The sequence below is a fragment of the Petaurus breviceps genome, unplaced genomic scaffold (genome assembly GCF_028583685.1).
Source record: "Petaurus breviceps papuanus isolate PSGF00001 unplaced genomic scaffold, PetGlider_PUasm1.0 582, whole genome shotgun sequence".
NCBI lineage: Eukaryota > Metazoa > Chordata > Mammalia > Diprotodontia > Petauridae > Petaurus > Petaurus breviceps.
In genome coordinates, this window is record NW_027186390.1 from 7,028,190 (window position 1) to 7,046,869 (window position 18,680).

At 44.1% G+C, this 18,680-nt stretch overlaps 1 protein-coding gene across 2 annotated transcripts; it reads left to right on the top strand.

The window, feature by feature from the left end:
- The first annotated feature begins 6,170 nt into the window (after positions 1–6,170).
- Positions 6,171–17,843, top strand: NRN1 (neuritin 1). 2 transcript variants are annotated; one of them, XM_069103540.1, is made up of 3 exons: positions 6,171–6,699; positions 12,480–12,624; positions 16,645–17,843. In XM_069103540.1, exons 1-3 carry the CDS (start codon positions 6,681–6,683, stop codon positions 16,874–16,876), a joined length of 396 nt encoding a protein of 131 aa, XP_068959641.1. In that variant the 5' UTR covers positions 6,171–6,680; the 3' UTR covers positions 16,877–17,843. The 2 variants fall into 2 exon arrangements, with proteins under 2 accessions (XP_068959641.1, XP_068959640.1); XM_069103539.1 differs by lacking the exon at positions 6,171–6,699 and adding an exon at positions 6,741–7,058.
- Positions 17,844–18,680: the final 837 nt, after the last annotated feature.

Below are 18,680 nucleotides of genomic sequence, written 5' to 3' on the forward strand. Positions count from 1 at the left end.
TACTGACATACCAGTACAACCTTTTGGGAAGACAACTATATTTATAAGATGAGCCCATGCCACAGGCCACAGTTTCTTCATCTGTAAAATGAAAGGATTGGACTAGATGGTCTGGTCTCTAAGATCTAACATTCAACTCTAATATTTTACCTAAAGTCTCTTCTAACATTTAAATCCTATGTCTATGAATAGTGATATTGATGATCCAGTGTATAAAATTCCCATTGTAATCAATGGAGAAAGAAGCCAAAGTATGATAAAGCACGATGTCCCATTCTAGGTAATCTGTCAGAGGAGGCAATGCTATTCATAAAGCTAAAATCTTCCAATCCTTGGTCAAATGTCCCAACTCCAAGATCATACTTTTGTTGTTAGTCATTTTCATTTTTTTAAAGCAATTGGGGTTAAGTAACTTGCTCAAAGTTACATGGCCAGTTATTTCTGAGTGTGGTGCTAAGTAACTGAGCCCAGATTTGATCCCCAAGTCATCCCGACACTGGGGTCGGTGCTCTTACTCGCTGAGCCACCTGGCCACCCTTAAGCAATTGGGGTTAAGTAACTTGCTCAAGGTTACATGGACAGGTGTTTCTGGGTGGGTGCTAAGTGTCTGAGCCCAGATTCAATCCCCAGGTCATCCTGACACTGGGGCCGGTGCTCTTACTCGCTGTGCTACCTGGCTGCCCCTGTTAGTCATTTTCAACAGTGTCCAAATCTTCCTGACTCAATTTGGGAAAGATCCTGGAGTGGTTTGCCATTTCCTTCTCCAACTCATTTTACAGATGAGGAAACTGAGGCAAATAGTTAAATGACTTATCCAGTGTCACACAGCTAGTCAGTGTCTGAGGTCGGGTTTTAACTCAAGAAGATGAACCTTCCTGATTCCAGTCCCAGCACTCTATCCACCATACCACCTAGCTGCCCCAATATTGATGGCTAAGTTCAATGGCCTTTTCTCACTCCATATCTTCCTCCACTTCTCTACAATTTTTCAGACAACTGACCACTTCCTCCTCTTGGACACACCTTGTGGCTTCTATCACACTCCTAATTTTCTTAACATTCCTTCTTAGGTCCCGCAGTTGGATCATCTCCCCGAAGCATAGGTATTCCCATAGCTCATCTTCTCAACACTCTCTCTGTTGGTGATTTAATTCAGTTCCATAGATAGGTCCACTTATCATCTCTATGCAGAAAACTCCCCAAACTACATATTCAGCCCACATTTCTCTCCTAAACCCCAATGTTGTATATCAAACTGCTTACTAGACAACTCCACATTCCTTATTTCTGTGGAGAACCCTACCATTGTCCTAATCACTAAGGTTCAAAACCTCAGTCATCCTTAACCTCCCTCATTCCCTATGCTCAATCAGTTGTCAAGTCCTATTGATTTATTCACAACATCTATTAAGTTCATCCCCTTTCTTCCACTCATGGCACTATGATAATAATGAGAAAGAACATAGGTCTTCTGATCCCACTCCAGGAAAGAATGAATGATTGAAAGCTATTGTATTTGGTAATGCCAAAAAGACTATTTTGTGGAGAACTCACACAGGGCAAGCGCTCACATGGTGGTCAGAAAAAGCAATAGAAGGACACTCTCGAGGTCTCTATTAAGAACTTTGGAATTGATTGTGCAACATGGGAAACACTGGCACAGGAGTGCTCAGCAGGAAAGGGGTTATGCCCTATGAGCAAAGCAGAATTGAGACAGCTCAAAGGAAACACAGGATGTGCAAATTTGGAGAATCCACCCCAAATATTCACACAAACTATTTGTGCCCAACCTGAGCTTGTTATTGGTCTGATCAGCCACAGTCAGACACATTGAAACTTGGCTCTAGAATAGTGATGTCCAAGAATGAAGGACAACAGTCAACCAACCAACCAATTTGGTAACTAGATTACTGATGACTTTGGAGAGGACAGTTTCTGTAAGGTGGTAGAAATGGAAGCTAGATTACAGAATGTTCAGGAATGAGGAGAAGAAACAGCAGAGATTATTCATTCAAATCATTAGTGAGGGAGAAGAGAGGATAGTGGCTCAAGGTGGTAGTAGAGTCAGGAGAAGCCTATGTGTTTTGTTTTTTTTTTACAGAAGAGGAAACTGGAAGACATAAGTAAACAGAGGGGAAGGAGTCAGTAGAAAGGGAAAGAATAAAGATGTCACACAGAGAAGTGATTCATAATCATGGGGCCTGGAGTTGGAAAGAGCATTTGAGATCATCTGCTCCTACCCCCTCATTTAGAGATGAGGACACTCACAGAGAAAAGTCCTAGAGGAGGCGGAAGAGTATAGGAACAATAGCATAAGTGCAAAGGCATGGAGGGGAACCCTGACAAGGACAACCATCCTTTCTTCTGAGGCAGAAGAAAGAGGACACAATGAGACTCATAGTCATAAAATTTTAAAGCTGGAAGCGATCTTAGAAATGAAACAGTGCTCTCATTTTAATGAGGAAGATGAGATCTAGTAAAGTGTCCCCAAAAAAATCTAGGGTGTTTTGAAGAGGAAAGCACCAGATTAAGGAACAGGGAGCATTGATTCTCCTCTGAACTTTATCATGTGATTATGTGACCTTGGGCAAGTTACTTAACTTGTAAAGGACTCAATTTATCATTACTCTGTGCTATTCTTTTCCTTGGCCTACATAGTGATTGCTGGGATAAATGAATTGGTGAAAGAAAGAAAGGAAAGGAAGAAAGGAAGAAAGGAAGAAAGAAAGAAAGGAAGAAAGAAAGAAAGAAAGAAAGAAAGGAAGGAAGGAAGGAAGGAAGGAAGGAAAAAATTCTTTGGAATAAATGAGCTTTATAAATTCATGTAAATTACTTAAAAGTTTTTAGCTGAAGGCATATGAAATGGCAGACAAGTATAAGAAAGAGGGACACACATTAGTATGCCAAACTATTTAAAATTTTATCTGTGAATTTTATCTGATCTAGAAGTTGAAGCTAGAGTTTTGATTGTGGTCCTGGCAAATGTTCTTTGCAAAGAATCTCAGTGATGCTATCTGAGAAGATAGCTTTTAGCAAGTTTGGTTCTGATTGGAAGGGTTAGCTGAGGGATTGACTTAGTTAATGGCACTGAACCCTTTAAAATGCTGGCTTGATTTTGAGACTGAAGCAAATGAACAGTGAAAGTTCTCACAAGTGGAAAAGGTACCCTATCTCTTGTGCCAAGCAGATTTAGAATTCAGCGTGGTCTCTTCAGCAATTCAAAGGAACCTTGCATCTCTAAGGGTTGATTATGCAGACCACTCACTACGGTCTAAAATGATAGAAAACAATCATATAGCATCAAAGACTTGCAAATACTAAGCACAATGAAAACCATGCATTTTCGTATATTAGCATATTAAAGGTAGATTGGTAGAATATCCTTGCATAAGACGATGTCAGTAGCTTTGTCAGAGAGTCTGATCTAGTGTATTTAGGATATATTCAAAGTAGCTCCTAGTTTTGTTGTTTTGTTTTTCCTCAAAGGAATTTCTCGATTTCTCCAGCATCTTCTGGGCATACTTTTAATAGAGGAATTGCTCCCAATATTCCAAAATAAGCAGCATGCTTTGACAAAGGGGAGTTCATGTTCTTTTTATACAAAGACCAAAAGCAGTATGTCCAGCTGACTAGTATTTATGATGCAGAAGGACCTGTGCCTTAAAACATTTGGCATGTGCCTCCCATCACTCACCCTGGGACTCTTCTGCAAGAGAAGGCTGCAGTATATGTAGCCTTCTGCTCATTCCCTGTTTTAGTGCAGCCTTTTCTTTCATTTTTTTTTCTTTAGTGAGAATACCAACCAGAGAAAACCAGTTCGGGGAACCTAAGTGGGGAGGGAGGAGGAAGGTAGGACCAGGAGGTGGAGTGACAGGTTTTAGGAGCTGCGCTATGCAGCACTGCCTAAGTGAAAACTCTTTCATGAAAGATGGATTTGTTAGACACTGGACAGAAGGCAGTCCCACTGATCTTCTTGCAGCATTGCACACCTCCAGTCTGCGCTGGAGCCGCTTGGACCATCCCAGTGCGCATGTGCGTCCGTGTTTGGGGTACAGAATGAACAGATGTCAGGCTACTGCACACACACACACCTCCAACACGTTTTCCAGTTTGCTTTTGGCGAAAGAGACAGAGACAGACAGACAGACAGAGAGAACCCTTCCTCTGTCCCTGGGGAAATATACTTCCGTACCCTGTTGGGATATTACACAGCTTTAGAAGCCGCAGCTGCGGGGCAAGGGAGAGATATCCCCCAAAGACTAGCTGGGAAGTGGAAGGAGGGGAGAATAGGCTCCCCGGGGCTGGCCGGAGGATACCAATAACCTCACCCCGCCCTTCTCCCAAACTACACAAATACTGTAAACCTAAAAGTCCGAGCAGGCTGTAGCAGCTGAGGGAGGGGGCAGAGGCTGGGGGCGGTGGGCGCCGATCAACTCTAAATTTCAGGCTCTGCAGCCCCGAAACCAGGGTGAAGAGAAAAAAAGGGTCAGTGCCCCAGCTCTTCGAGAGGGTGCACGCCACCCCGCGGTGAGCCCCAAATCTAGGAGTAGATCTGAGAGCTACCTGCACCCCCCCCCCCCCCCACCCCCCGGCCCCCCCGCTTCCCGCCCCTGGCTCCTGCCTTTCTTGTTAGAACCTCCAGAGCTCAGGCAAAGGGAACACCCCAGGTTGCTGCTCTGCATTTGGTTGCGGAGAAGGTAATCCCCCCAATTCCTCTCCCGCCCACGTCCCCGCCAGGGGTGTGGGGAGGGGGAGCAGGCCCAGGTCAAGTGGTCCCGCCCCAGTGACGTCATGTAAGGCGGAGTGGGGAGAGAAGCCAGCTCCTCCCGGCTCCTTTCCCGGCTCCTCCTCCTGTAACAAACACACCGCGCGCGCACACACCCACAAGCGCGCGCGCACATACACACACACACACACACATACACACACACACCCCACACCACACCACAGACCACGCACACTCACACACACATACACCGAAAATCTTAGCCTGCTGGGCAGAGCACTTTGAGGGACTTTTCTTTAAAGCTGTCCCTAAAGGGAAGGGAGAACAGCAACCGGACAGATTTTACTAAACCCACAATTGTATACATTGGTTCCCCTTCTCCACTGCCAAGTGCCTCCGCTTCCACTTTCACAGTTAAAGCACGTTGCACCCAATCATTCCCCTTCTTTTATTTTACATTGCCCCCTCCTCCACCTCCTGCTTCTTCAAAAAACTTAAAAAAAAAAAAACTGAATTAGGTAGACGGGTAGACTGTGGATAGTTACCAGAAAGAGTGAGTTTGATTATCCTCTGGTTTTCTTTGTGGTACGTACATCCCTGAAATTGTTGTTTTTCCCCAATTTGTATGTATTATAAAATCTCACTCCACGTATATAACCTATTTGTTGCAAAAGAAGAGAGACGAAGAGGAGAAGAGGGGAAGGAAGGGGAGAGGAGAGGAATATATGGGGAAGGGAAAGGAAGAGGAGAAGTATTTATTAAGCACCTACTTTTTGCCAGGCAGTGTGCTAAGAACTTAACAAATATCTCATTTGATCTCAAATAGATATGGATTTGTATATAAATCAGGGAACAAAGTACTGGAGAAGTGAAATAGCCTGTTTATATTGATCGTTTATAATCTCTCTCATTTACAGACCTGTCTTTGTTCATCTTATCTTTCACACTGCGCCTAACTCAAGATGTATCTGCAGAAACACTGACTTGAATAACAAACTGGGCACTCAGTATTGCACCCATCAAAAAAAAAAGCGTATGTGAGGGTTTAGAGACTGATCTGAATCCAAGAAAACTACAAACTACTACCCTTCACATTTTACAGCATCACAGTAGTTATTATACCTGTTATATCAGAAAATAATCTTTGCAGAATACCTGTCACCCCTTCACTCTCTCCTCATTCCCTTCTATCGCCTCCCCCCCCCCAAAAAGTGAATGAGGCCTCCCTTTTCTCTGCTGAGGGAATTGGATGGAGTTCGTGTATTTATTAGCCCAAGGATGAAATACATCAGATTTCGTGTGAGTGTACGCTCGTGCACGAATATGCCGGCGCGCTCTCGTGGGAGTGTGTGGACGTGTGTGGATGTGGATGTGTGTGTGTGTGTAGACGTGTGTGTGCGTGCTGTGTGCTTGCTGGTGTTCCAGGCTGCATACTGAGCTCAGCTGTTGAGTTGGAGAAAAGGAGGGGGTAGACCAGTGCATGTGTGTTGGGAGAAGGAGGCGGGGAGGGAAGAAGGGGGAACGACCCTCCCGGATTAATAGAGCTTGCTTGGCTTTTTTTCCTTTCCTTTCTTTTTTCTCTAGAAACTCCCCTGCAGTATTAAAATGTTAAGGTGGAGAAAGGATTTTTCGATGAGCGAATTCCTGGTGGGTACTGGGGAGGAGGGAGGAAAGTGAGGATAGGGGAGGGAGGAGGAATGAAGAGGCAGGTTAAAAAAAATGAAATAGTGAACTGGGAGCGCAAGGACTACCCCAGCTGAGGGGGTGTGTGTGAGGGGGGGTGATCACACAGCCCACGCCTCGCGCAATGACGGACTGAAGATGGAGAAAGTGAAAATGGAAGAAGATGTGGATAGTGGTGGTGTGGACATTTTCACCATGGGGAGAAGAGATTTCGTTCGACTTGCACATTAACGGGAGATATCTGGATAATTCCAGCTTCTGATGACTATAAATGGCGATTCTCTTCCAAGGTGCCTATATAAAAAAAAAATCATTCCGTGTCATCCCCCACGTCAGGCCTGCTCGTGGGCGTGAGGCAGTACTTCCTCCGCCCCCTCCTAACGGAGTGAACCATTCCCAGCTCTCTCTCTCTCTGTGTCTCTCTCACTCTCACTCTCTCTCCATCTCTCTCCTCCTTCTGCCTCCCCTCTCTACAAAGTAGTCTTCTGCTGCTGCTGGAACTTGTTGGCAATGCCTATTTTTCAGCTTTCCCCCGCGTTCTCCAAACTAACTATTTAAAGATCTGCAGTCGCAAATGGTTTTACTAAATGTAGGATGGGACTTAAGTTGAACGGCAGATACATTTCACTGATCCTCGCTGTGCAAATAGGTAAGTGGACCGCAAAATGATGTCTCGAGTTTTATGCACCCCAAATCCAATCGGTGCTTGTAAGACATAGACTGTCTAAATAACTTAATCGGACTGGTTTGATGGGTGCAGGGGTGACAGGTAGCTCCCACTCGGCTGATTGCATTAGGGTTTTCTTGCGGAACTGGTAAAATCGAGAAGTGCATAGGCTACCTTGGGTTTGCCAGGAAATGTTTGTATACGGTTGGTTGCTTTTCTTCTTTTTATCTCTTAATCTATATATGCTTCTGTATCTAGACTCTTAGACGGTATTTCTTGGATGCTGGAGGAATGGTATTGATTCCCCAGCATAGGAAAAGGCACATTTTGACGGGACAAATGGGTAAGAAAGGGAAGGAAGGAGATGAAGAGACAGAATTGGAAAGTTTGTGTGCCTGAAAGCAAAGATATGTGGGGTTCCAGCTGCTGCATATAGAACTTTGTCATTCCCTCCTTCCCCGCCCCCATCTCCCAGCTGCAGTGTTTGCCCAGGGAACCACATTAGCTGCACGGTTTATTTATCCTTGCTGCAGTATTTGCACAGTGCTGTATGGGGAGGGGTGTTAAAATAATAATTTCACTGACTGGAAACCAAAAAGGAGTACCATTTAGTATACTGAAATATTGCATGCAATGCATATGTGCATTTAGAAATATAATTAACATTTGAACATCCTTTTGATAAGAAATGGATTAGTTGCATATATGCCTGTTATCACATGGTCTCTCTAGACATATATGTGTCTATTCTATATTATGTGTGAGAAAGGAGTTTAAGGTACTTGAGTTTCTAAAGTACCCTCTTGTACAGGGAGGTCAAATGGCTTTGTTCACCATTTTGTGTCAAGGAATGTTTCTCCGTAGTTACACTTATCAAACATTTTGGCATTCAGAATGAAGAAAATGCTAAAGAAAGATTAAATGGAATCCCAGATTGTGCTGTTTAGTTCAATCATTAATTAAATTTGATCTAAAGTGAAAGGGAAGCAGGTTACTAATAGACCTAGAAATAGATTAAAAAAAAAAACTCTTCAAACGGGTTTTCTGCAGACGGAGGAATTCGTTGCCTCAGATCTTTGCAGTCTGAAGCATTCCTTGCAGACAGATCTTTGCAGTACGGGGAGGAGGGTGATGAGGAGAGTTAAGAGAGTAGGAATTAAGGCGGGGAAGAGGGAAGCTCCACATGATAAATAACATTTTATCTTCCGGAGAAATCTGAAGGAGACATTGGTTGTGTGCGATTTGTAAACGAAGACAAACTGTTTTCAGATGAATGTTTTAAAGTGTTTGAAATGATCTCGTATTACTAAGTCATTTTCTCATAAAGCTTTTGGAGATTGGAGAGTGGATGAATGTCAGAGGGGTGTGTGTGTGTGTGTGTGTGTGTGTGTGTGTGTGTGTGTGTGTGTGTCCCTGTGGGTTAGGTCAATTTCTTCTAAGAATTCTGATGTTTCAAAATCCAACCATTCCTTCACATATCTACAATAAGGAGTTTTTCAATTGTGAGGAAATTTGTTGAAGCTGAAAATAAATGCATTGGGCAGCCTCCAGTTAGACCCATGAATTTTCAAAGAGCATAAGAAGGCAGTTGATGTTGAGTTGGTTTCATCATATGAAGGCATTTTTAGAATCTGTTTCCTATGTCCCCCCACACCAAAAATAATATGTTGCAAGCTTTCTGTTTTGAAATCTTGTGGGGAAAGACCTTTGTAAGTGGACAGGTTTTGAGTTCAAATTGGATGGTGCAAATGCTTTTCAAGTGTATCAGCAACTGCTCAGAAATGATCATATGTCGGAGGTGGAATTGAAGTTTAAGTTATTGTTTGATCCTAATTGTATATCCTCATCCTCAGTAGATCCCTGTTCTTTATTAATTCATGGTTGGGAGTTCTCCAGAATCTTTGACATTTGGCAAGAAAAGTGGAAATGAAGTGGGAGGGAAAAGACAGAGGGGAGGGGGTTGGGATGAGGAGAGAGAGGGATTAAGAATGAAAAATCTTGGAATGAATGCAGAGATGAATGGAGTTTTGTTTTGTTTTTTAAAGAATGAAGAAAGACATAAGGCATAAGGTTTAAACCCAGGGAAGCATTTTTTTTTTGCTTGGGGAGACCCAATTAGAGGCTCAATTAAGAAGAATCCATTGACCTGTTCTAATATGCGCTTTCTAGTTCTCTTATGTTCAGTGTCTCTTTTTACAGTAGGGTACATCAAAATGAGTTTTCAGCTTCACAAACGGGGAATAAAAATTGTTGGGGGGGGCTTCTTATTTTAAATAGATATCAACATGTGTATTCTTGTGGGTCTTTTCCTGCAGCAACTCTGGATGGTGTGACAAGCACCCTCCTCCCCTCTCCCCCTTCCCCAAATCCTCTTTCTCTAACTTTGCTCTTTAAAGATAAAAGCAATTCGAGGTCGATCTGTTTTTCAACTGAGTTTGTCTAAGTGAGGGGAAGGTATCCGTATGAAGAGAGAAGAACGAATATTTTTTTTTTCTACTACAGTGTTGCATTTCCTGGCATTTTCTGCTCTGATGAATTTCTGGGTGATTCGTGACATTTTTGCTGAGTCCTATTTAAAACCTAGGCCCCAGCGCTAGCTCCCTCTCTCCTTCTTTCTCTCCTCCTCCCTTTTCTCTCTCTCTCTCTCTCTCTCTCTCTCTCTCTCTCTCTCTCTCTCTTTCTCTTTCTCTCCCCCCCCCTTCTCTCCTCTATCTCTGTCTCTTTCTTCTAGAGGTCAGGGTGATTTGTGCCAGAGTCACAGTCTTTTTCCAGTTTCTGAATTAGATAACCGGCCCCAGGCTGGACAGTTCCCTGTCTGCTATCCTCAGACCGTACTAGTCCAGCAGGTGTTGCCGCTTGTTTGGTTTGTCAGTCTCCATATTTAGGCCCAAAACTAGGAGAATGGTTTAGTCCGGGACAATAAAGGGGTTCCTAATGGGGGGACAGAAAAATTTTGTCAAGTCCCTCTGAAAAGGGGAAGTAAGGAACAGAGCTCAGATTTCCGAGAGGTATGGCTAGCGTCAAGACTGAAGCCCTAGGCATGGTCCCTCCGAGTCTACCTTAGGGTGATTTTGCTTGTGGCCTGGAAAACTAGGGCCCTCACCTCCATTTCACCTCTGTCCCTTCTAAATTCACAGTACCCTCCAGCCACAAGGCCACATTGGTACAGCAGGCGCTGCGGTGGGAGTAGATGCGGGAGACCCTCTGGGGCTCTGGGTTCTTTCTGTTATCCATAATCAAAGCGTATTAAATTATAGGCACAAGCTTCCAGGTCGCTTTCAGTTTGCAGCAGTGGTGACCACCGGGAAATGCTTTTAAAAGCCAGAGACTTGAAGTCCCTAGGGTTCACCTATTGAAATTTGCCTCTCTGGGATCCAATAGTGATCCAAAGAGGGAGAAAGAAACCGCCTTTCTCTTCCTCTACAGATTCCTCTCCCTCCTCTCTTCCCACAGAGATCTCCCCAACCTGTTTTTTTCTGAAGAGGGAAAGAGTTTGGGATATATCATCAACTGCTCTTGCTGCATTCTGCTTTGTGGGGATTTTCCAACCCCAGACACATCCACCCCCAAACCACGAACTTTAAGGAGCTAAAAAACTCCAATAGTCTCTCGCCTCTGAGTTGCAGACCCTTCCTGCCTCTTCTACTAGAGATTTTGGAACTATGTGCATAGACTGGAGAAAAGCGAGGGGAGACACGTTGCATCCCTTTGTAGCCAGGTTTTTCTAAGCTCAAATGGGATTGCCGGAGGCGCCAAGGATCCCTGGGAGAGGAAGCTGTCACAGCCCTATGTTAGGATTGTGGAGATAGGCAGGTTTTTGTTTTTCCGGGGTGAGAGTAGGGAATGCCTAGAAATGAAATTCTTTCCGCAGCACTACATAGAGGTGAGATGAGGTAAACCAATTCCCCTCCCCTTGTTTCCACATGACCGCAGTACTAACCTCAGTGGACATGACACCAGGAAGCCCCAAGGAGACACACATTCAAAGGCTGTGAACCCAAAGCACCCAGCAACCTCTCCTTATACGTCTTAACCCTCCAGTAAACATCGCCCCTCCAACCCAAACACACAAGCACGCACGCGCGTGAACACCCAGGCTTCGTCGCAGAAAATGATTTTGTAATAAAAATAAGTGTTTTACGTTTTTGATGGAAGCCTACTAGGGACATGAAATTTGAAGTTTTTATTTTTTCCAGAATATACTGCAGCATTCAGCTCTTTCTACGTCTGTCTCTCAGACTTCTGAAATAATGTAGTCTAGCTTCCTCTTTTTATACATGGAGGTGAAATCATTAGCCCAAGGTCACACAGCTAGTTGTTGGGTTAGGAACTGAATGAATCCAGGCTTTACCCTGGCGGTAGTGTTTTAACTCTCAGTCTAGTGAAAGACAGAGCTCTCTCTCTCTCTCTCTCTCTCTCTCTCTCTCTCTCTCTCTCTCTCTCTCTCTCTCTCTCTCTCTCTCTCTCTCTCTCTCTCTCTCTCTCTCTCTCTCACACACACACACACACACACACACACACACACAATCCCACATTGGTTCAAAGAAAAATTTTAAACCACACCACCGCTATTTCTGGTGAATCCTCTCCTCGTTATTAGTTGGGCCATATACTAATTGTACATTTAGTTGGACAAAAAGCATCCTTTAGACTAGGATCATAGGTTCCTAAGGACCTTACAAGTCTAGAAATGTGATCTGACATCTCCGACATTTCATTGTTCAAATAAGGAATTTGTAAGGTAGAAAGGCATTGGAGGATGGGAGTCCTTTCCATATATTCATATCATTCCATCTGTCTCCCCCTCTCTTCCCACTAATAGCTTATATATTCCCAGCTTTTGGACACCCCTCTTTCAGGGCTCAGAAACAAAAATTAACAAAATGTTATAGTGGCTTAGAAATGAAGGTGCTAGGTTTGGGGGGGTTTTGGGGGGGTAGTAAACAGGAAGCCAGATTTGGGGGAGGAAGGGTCTACAAAAGAACGATCCCTCTCCCTCCCTACAGCATTTCCTTACATTTCCCACCCTAGCTCAAAATCTGAATAAGACCAGTGGCTCGGTGCCTGTCTGGGTTTTCAAATCTGTCATTCTCAACACACGTTTCTCATTTAAAATTAATCCGTTCTGGTGGCTAGAATGCTAATGGGAGCGGGCTGTACGGGTGAGTTGGAGGAAGAAGAAAGGGAGCCTGGGACCTCTCCCTGGCGTTTGAGGCAGCAGCGGCAGCTGCAAGATCCTATTCCAAGAAGCAAGGCTCGGAGCTTGGTACCTTGGACCTGGGGCATACCTCTGGGGACTCCCGGGCCGCTGCTTCTGCAGTGCGGGATTTGATTGTGCTGGGAGCTGTCTCCGCCTCTGAGGTGCTGATATGTGTCCCCCTCCCTTCCCCTCCTCCCCCGCAGCGTACCTGGTGCAATCGGTGAGAGCTGCAGGGAAGTGCGATGCGGTCTTTAAGGGGTTTTCCGACTGTTTGCTCAAGCTGGGCGATAGCATGGCCAACTACCCGCAGGGCCTGGACGACAAGACAAACATCAAAACCGTCTGCGCGTAAGTTTCCCTGCTTTTGTTTTTTCTTTACTTTCAAAACATTGCACCTAACTTTGAAAACTCTGCTCCACTCCACCCATCCATCTTCTCTGTGCTACTGCAAAAGCCATCTCTTTCTTGTTCTTCCTTGTTCTCTCTCAACCTTCTCCCTCCTCCCTCTTCAATCTCTCTCTCTCTCTCTTCAATCTCTCTCTCTCTCTCTCTCTCTCTCTCTCTCTCTCTCTCTCTCTCTCTCTTTCTCTCTCTTTTTTCCTCCCCCTCCCTCTTCCTTTTCTTTCTCTAAGAAAAGGTGTGCCATACAGTACTGAGGTACCTAGCTCGGCAGTCCAAGTGATTATTCCCCAGGCCCTTTGAAGTTTCAGCCTGTGATTGTAGTACACTGAACTCAGAGGGTCATTAGATGAGGGAGTCTGATTTCACTCTCCTTTGATTCACTGCCTCCCTCAGGGTATCGTACATTCTCTGTATCTCTGAAAAAAAAAAAAAGTACACAAGTTTGAAGGTGGGTTTGAATAAAGGAGTATACATGAAGATGAGGGTGCCCTGCTTTATTAGGATGTCTGTTTCCATGTAGAGTAGGAAATTCCATTTTTACTGTCTTACCTATAATGTAGCTGACACAGTCTGCCCAGTGTCTTTGTTTAGATACTTAAGGTCATTAAAAAAAGAAAAATAAATAAAGTATAACCATTTAATTATTTACAACTGTGGCCAAAAGAATGCTAAAAGCCACCAGGGCAAAAGAGGAAATAATCTGATATTCCCTCCTCTTTTGTGATGTGTTGTTAGTAAATCGTCTCCTTTTTTTTTTTTTTTTTTTTTTTTTTTTTACTTTCTTTGGGCACGATGTTAACGGCCTTAGACTTAGCTAATAAAGGGAGGGGGTTAGGTGGGAGTAGGGGGGTGAAGAGACTGTTTGAGAAAAAGAACTCGATCTTGGTAGAGAATTTCTCCAAGGTAGAGGAACCAGGTTGTTGGACTCGCTTTAGCTTCCCGCTTCTTTCTCCCCAGAAGTCTCACCAAGGTCTAGAAACTGCAGTTCGAATAAGGGCTTTTCTTTATAAAGTAACCGCTACTCCTGAGATAATCAAATGGGACTCCTGCTGTAGCTTTTTCCTTTAGCTCGGACAGCACTTGTAACAAATTGAAGAATTGCGCTTTTCTGCAGGGAATGCGTTAGATGGAGCTGCTCTGTACTGCGCTTCCCCCTCCCCCTGCATTTTTAAAGAGGGAATTTTCCATGTACCCGTGGAGCCTGGCCTTTCACACACAGTAATGCAGCCTAGAGGTAGAATTGGACGGTTAAACATCACAGTAGTCTGAGTGATTTCTTCCATTCTACAAAATCAAATCCTCTCTCTCTCCGTCCCCACCTCCTCAGCCTCCACCCCTAGCAGCGATTTTTTTTTTACTAATAAACTAGGTTCCCAGATCACTGCACTTTTTAAAAATATCTCTAGTGCCAACAGAGACCCAATACAATAATTCCAAAAACTATACTAAGACAGTGAAAAGAGGAGCAAACTCGAGGCTCTTCCCTACATGCACACACCTCTCTCCAACCGTATAGTGGAAGATAGGGGTCTATCTATAGCTCTATCGACAAGTAACTAAATATAGAGAGCAGCCCAAATCCTTGGTTATTTTCAAGGATCTCGAAGATTTGCCAGGCTGTTGAATTATTCAGCAGGACAGCGACCTCATTAGTTGTTTCGTGAAACGGGGAAATGAGTACTGTCGTTCTATCCTGAGGTCTAATGGCTTGTTTGGGGTCCTAAATACAATTCTGTTACAGAAGAACTGATTTCTTTCAATGGATGGCTGTTCCACTTGGTTCCAATTAACACACACACAAACACACACACACACCCTCCAGTTGTATCTCACCCAGGGAGGTCTCTTGCCTGCCCTACCTACTGCCTCACAGTCCCAGTCCCTGACGCTATCCCTCTCTCCCCACCAGCATCAATAAAAGAAGATGGGAAGAGATTTAGTAGCCCTATGGGAGGCGCAATTACTGCAGAAACACCGCAGGAGGTACAGGCTCGGCCCTTCCGGCATCTCAATATTTCATTTATTGTAAATTGAGAAATCAGAAAAGTTCAGGTTGAAACCCACCCATCCCACTCCACCCTCACTACCAAGTATGGAGTGTTTATAAATTAGTGACTAGAGCTTGCATATTGGAATCCAGACTTCTGACACAAATGCAGACTATTTCATATATGCATATATGCGCACACGCAGATACATATATACATATGCATGTATACATACATATACAAATATATGGTGTACAACTATTTTATGGGAGAGGGGACTATTCTATGGTGGAGAGTGGAATGAAAATACAGCTAGCAATGCTATTTGATTCATTCAAGGCAAGTCGGCTGTCAGACCCCTAGAGTTAGGGAGATGGAAATGACCCAGGTCCTAAAGGAGACAGCGCCCCAGTAATTGATCACGGGTTGGGATTATATTTAGTTCTGTGATCTATTTTTGGTTTTCAAAGGGAAGGGGGGAAAAACGAAAAAGGGCAGACTATGCGGGGAGGGGGAGGAGAGAAGTGGTTTATAAATTCATGAAAGGTGTCCAGGAAGGACAGGTGAAGGGGAGGAAGAGCGAAAGCCCTATAAAGACCTACATCGCCTCTGTCCCAAGGTAACCCAGCAAGGGTAGCTAGAGGTTTCTAGACTCGAGGGACATAATCCTCCCCTGACGGCCAGTTTTGGAGTCTTGGTTTTTCAGAGGAATTGGAGATGGTTTCTTGTCTAAAATCTGTGGGAAGCTGGGAAGATGACCTACAATAGCCTCCGTTTCCATAAGTAGGGTATGGTCTAGTAGCTCGTGGCACACACGAATGGAAGGGTTGGGGAGCAATAAGTCTAGAAATACAATATTGAGGGGCAAAGATGGGGGAGAACCGAAGGAGAGAAGGAAGAAAACAAAATGGGAAAAAATAAATAGGAGGTAGAGAAATCCGGAAAGGAAAAAAAAAAAAGAAGTGAGAAAAGAGAAACAGGGAAAGAGGTGGGAAAGGAGGGGAGGGGACAGAAAAGGATAAAATGGAAAGAGGAAAGGATGGAAGGACGGAGGGAGGGAGAAGAGAAAAGGAGGGGAAGAAAAGGGAGGGGAGGGAAAGGGAAAAGAGGAGGAGTCGAAAATGAGGGAAAGAAAGATCAATGAAGGTAAGAAAGAAGAGAAAGGGAGACAAAAAAAGGAAGGAGAGAGAAACGGAAGGAAGGAGGGAAGGCGAGAGAAGAGAAAGGACAACGAAAGAGAAAGAGAGGCAGAGAGAGTTGAGGGGGAGGAGGGAAAAAAACATGGGAGAGACACGCACAGAGCAGGGGAGTGAGGGAGTGAGCGACACATCTTGCGAGTTAAGAGGCATTAATAGGAGCCAGCTTGCAGGGCTTAGCAATGTTTTCCTTGCTTTCCCAAAGGAAGACTAGCAATCTGTTTGTCGAGGCCACGGTGCCAGCGCCTCGCGATTGGTTTGGTCCTGACCTGCCCTACACTGCACTCTTTGATAGACACAGCCCAGAATTGAGTGGAGGTGGGTGGGGTTGGAGGAAACCACGGCGCGTGCGACAAAGAAAGGCGGATGCTACGACTATCGTGACAGTCCCTGGCGTCACGACTTCTTTGAGCTCTTGGAATTAAACTGCGGAAGGTGGGAGTTAGAGAGGCGAGAGGGTGAGGGATGCGGCGACTCCAAAGCAAACAGAAAGGGGATGGGCTGGGTGAGTGAATGGACCGCTCCCAAAAGTGAGTTTCCCAAAGGTTCTGCGGAGCTTTGGGAAAACGGCAGTGAGGATAGCTAGGGCCTGCTGAAGGAAGAGAGAAATTTAAGGGCGAGCTTGACAGAAGGCGCGGTGGCTGGGGGGGTTGGGGTTGGAGCAGTTAAGTTATTGAGCAGACGCCTAGGGTGGGGAACTGGCTGGTAGCTATGGGCTCAGCTCAAGGTACAGAAAGTGAACGTGTTCTCCCCCTGCTTTGTTGTGCTTTGTTCCTCGCCAGATACTGGGAGGATTTCCACAGCTGCACCGTCACAGCCCTTACGGATTGCCAGGAAGGGGCGAAAGATATGTGGGATAAACTGAGAAAAGAATCCAAAAACCTCAATATCCAAGGCAGCTTATTTGAACTATGCGGAAACAGCAATGGGTCGGCTCCTTCGCTCCTGCTCCCGACCTTCCCTTTGCTCTTGGCGTCTCTCTCTGCAGCTTTAGCAGCCTGGCTTTCCTTCTGAGGGAGGGGCACCAGGCGCCCCCGGCAGACACACACTCACTTCATATTACTGGATTTATAGAGGAAGTATCCATCCGTTTTTTGGGGACGTTGTGATTCTCTGTGATGCTGAAAACATTCATATAGGATTGTGGGGAAAAAACACCACGTTATTCTCTTTAATTTTTTTTCCTCCTTGTGTTTTATTTGCCAAATGTTACCAAACAGTGAGCAACAACAGCCAAACCGGACCTCAGCTTTATTAAGTCTTCAAACGGAAATACAAAAATGCGAGCCCCCCGCCCCCCGCTTTTTTCCCCCTTTTTTCTTTCTTTTTTTTTTTTTCCAAAAGAATCTCAGGAACGGCCCTGGGCCGCCTAATATATTAATCATGATAATACGTGAGAAATGATGGGCTCCTCTTAATAGGAAAGAAAATGTGGAAAGAAGGCCACGGGGAATGAATTCAAGATTGATGTCCACGTGCGAAGCATCTAGTGAATAATTCACAGTCTCTGTCGCATCTTTCTTCCACAGAATCTTGTTTTGATCATTTCCACTGCGAATTTCTCCTCAAGAAAAAGAAAAGGACAGATTTAATTTTTTTTAATGATGGGGGAGGGGTGGGGGGGGGAAGAGATGTATCAAATGACCACAGGAACCGAATGCTGCTAAGGTTGCTGGGTGATTAGCTTTACCTGCTGTTGTCAATGCATCTTTCCAAGTTCACTGCCTTTATTTTCCCTCCTCTCTTGTTTTAGATGTTACACATACAGTAATACCTGAATATCCAACGGTATAGATCACGAAGGGGGCTTAAATGTTATCCTAAAATACAGTATAACGATTTTGACATAAAGAGCCTTGATTTAAAAAAAAAATAAAAGAGAGATGTAATTTTAAAAAAGTTTATTATAAATTAAATTCAGCAAAAAAGATTTGCTACAAAGTATAGAGAAGAAGTATAAAATAAAAATTATTGTTTGAAATGAGGGTGTCATTTGTTTCCTATATCATGTCTGCTTTCTTTACACTGGTTTCTTCGATTAAAGAGACAGGGCTTAGGAGGAGAGAGGCATAACTGGAAAACGCAGTTTATTTACTGTCTAGGATAGAGAGGCAAATATGAAAAAGCTTTGTCTATTCAACAACCTTCATTCTTAAAAAGTCATAACAATTCATAAAAAGAGATGCTTTGTTCTGTTGATTCCATAGGGTCAAACACTTCTTTGTGAATTATTCAATTAAGAGGAAAAAACACTTGTTTTTTAGGGCTTTGGTTTATCATAAACAAAGACAGAAACAATATAAACAGAAGAGGTTAGAGAAAATTGCTTTTTCAGGATGTAAGAAGGAAAAAAAAACAACCCTGCAAAGACTAGAGTATTGAAGCTTGTATTTCCCCCTCTCCCAAGCATCTAACACTATTGGTTAACATAAATGGCAGTGCAATAGCTAAACAGTAGAACTCAAAACACTTTTCTCTAAACCCACGTGCAGGATAAGATAGAATGCTTTGTGGTGGGGGAAAGGCTGTTCTGAGCTAGAAAAGGAACCACCATTAAGGGCTGCAGAAGAGGGACAGAAAGACTGTCTTCTCTGGCAGGGATCAGATGAATCCTTTCATAATTAATAAGAAAACTCTGCTGAAATGGTGGGGCCCTATTGATTTGGCAGCAGAGGTTGCTTTTGCCTCCTCTGTTTATAGGTTCCTTGTGTCTTTATAAAGAAGTAAACACTGAAGAGTAAACAAAGGCCCTTAAGGACCTGCACCAAAAATCTGAAGCTAGTTTAGGATTTGGGTTTTTTTTTTTTTTTTTTTTTTT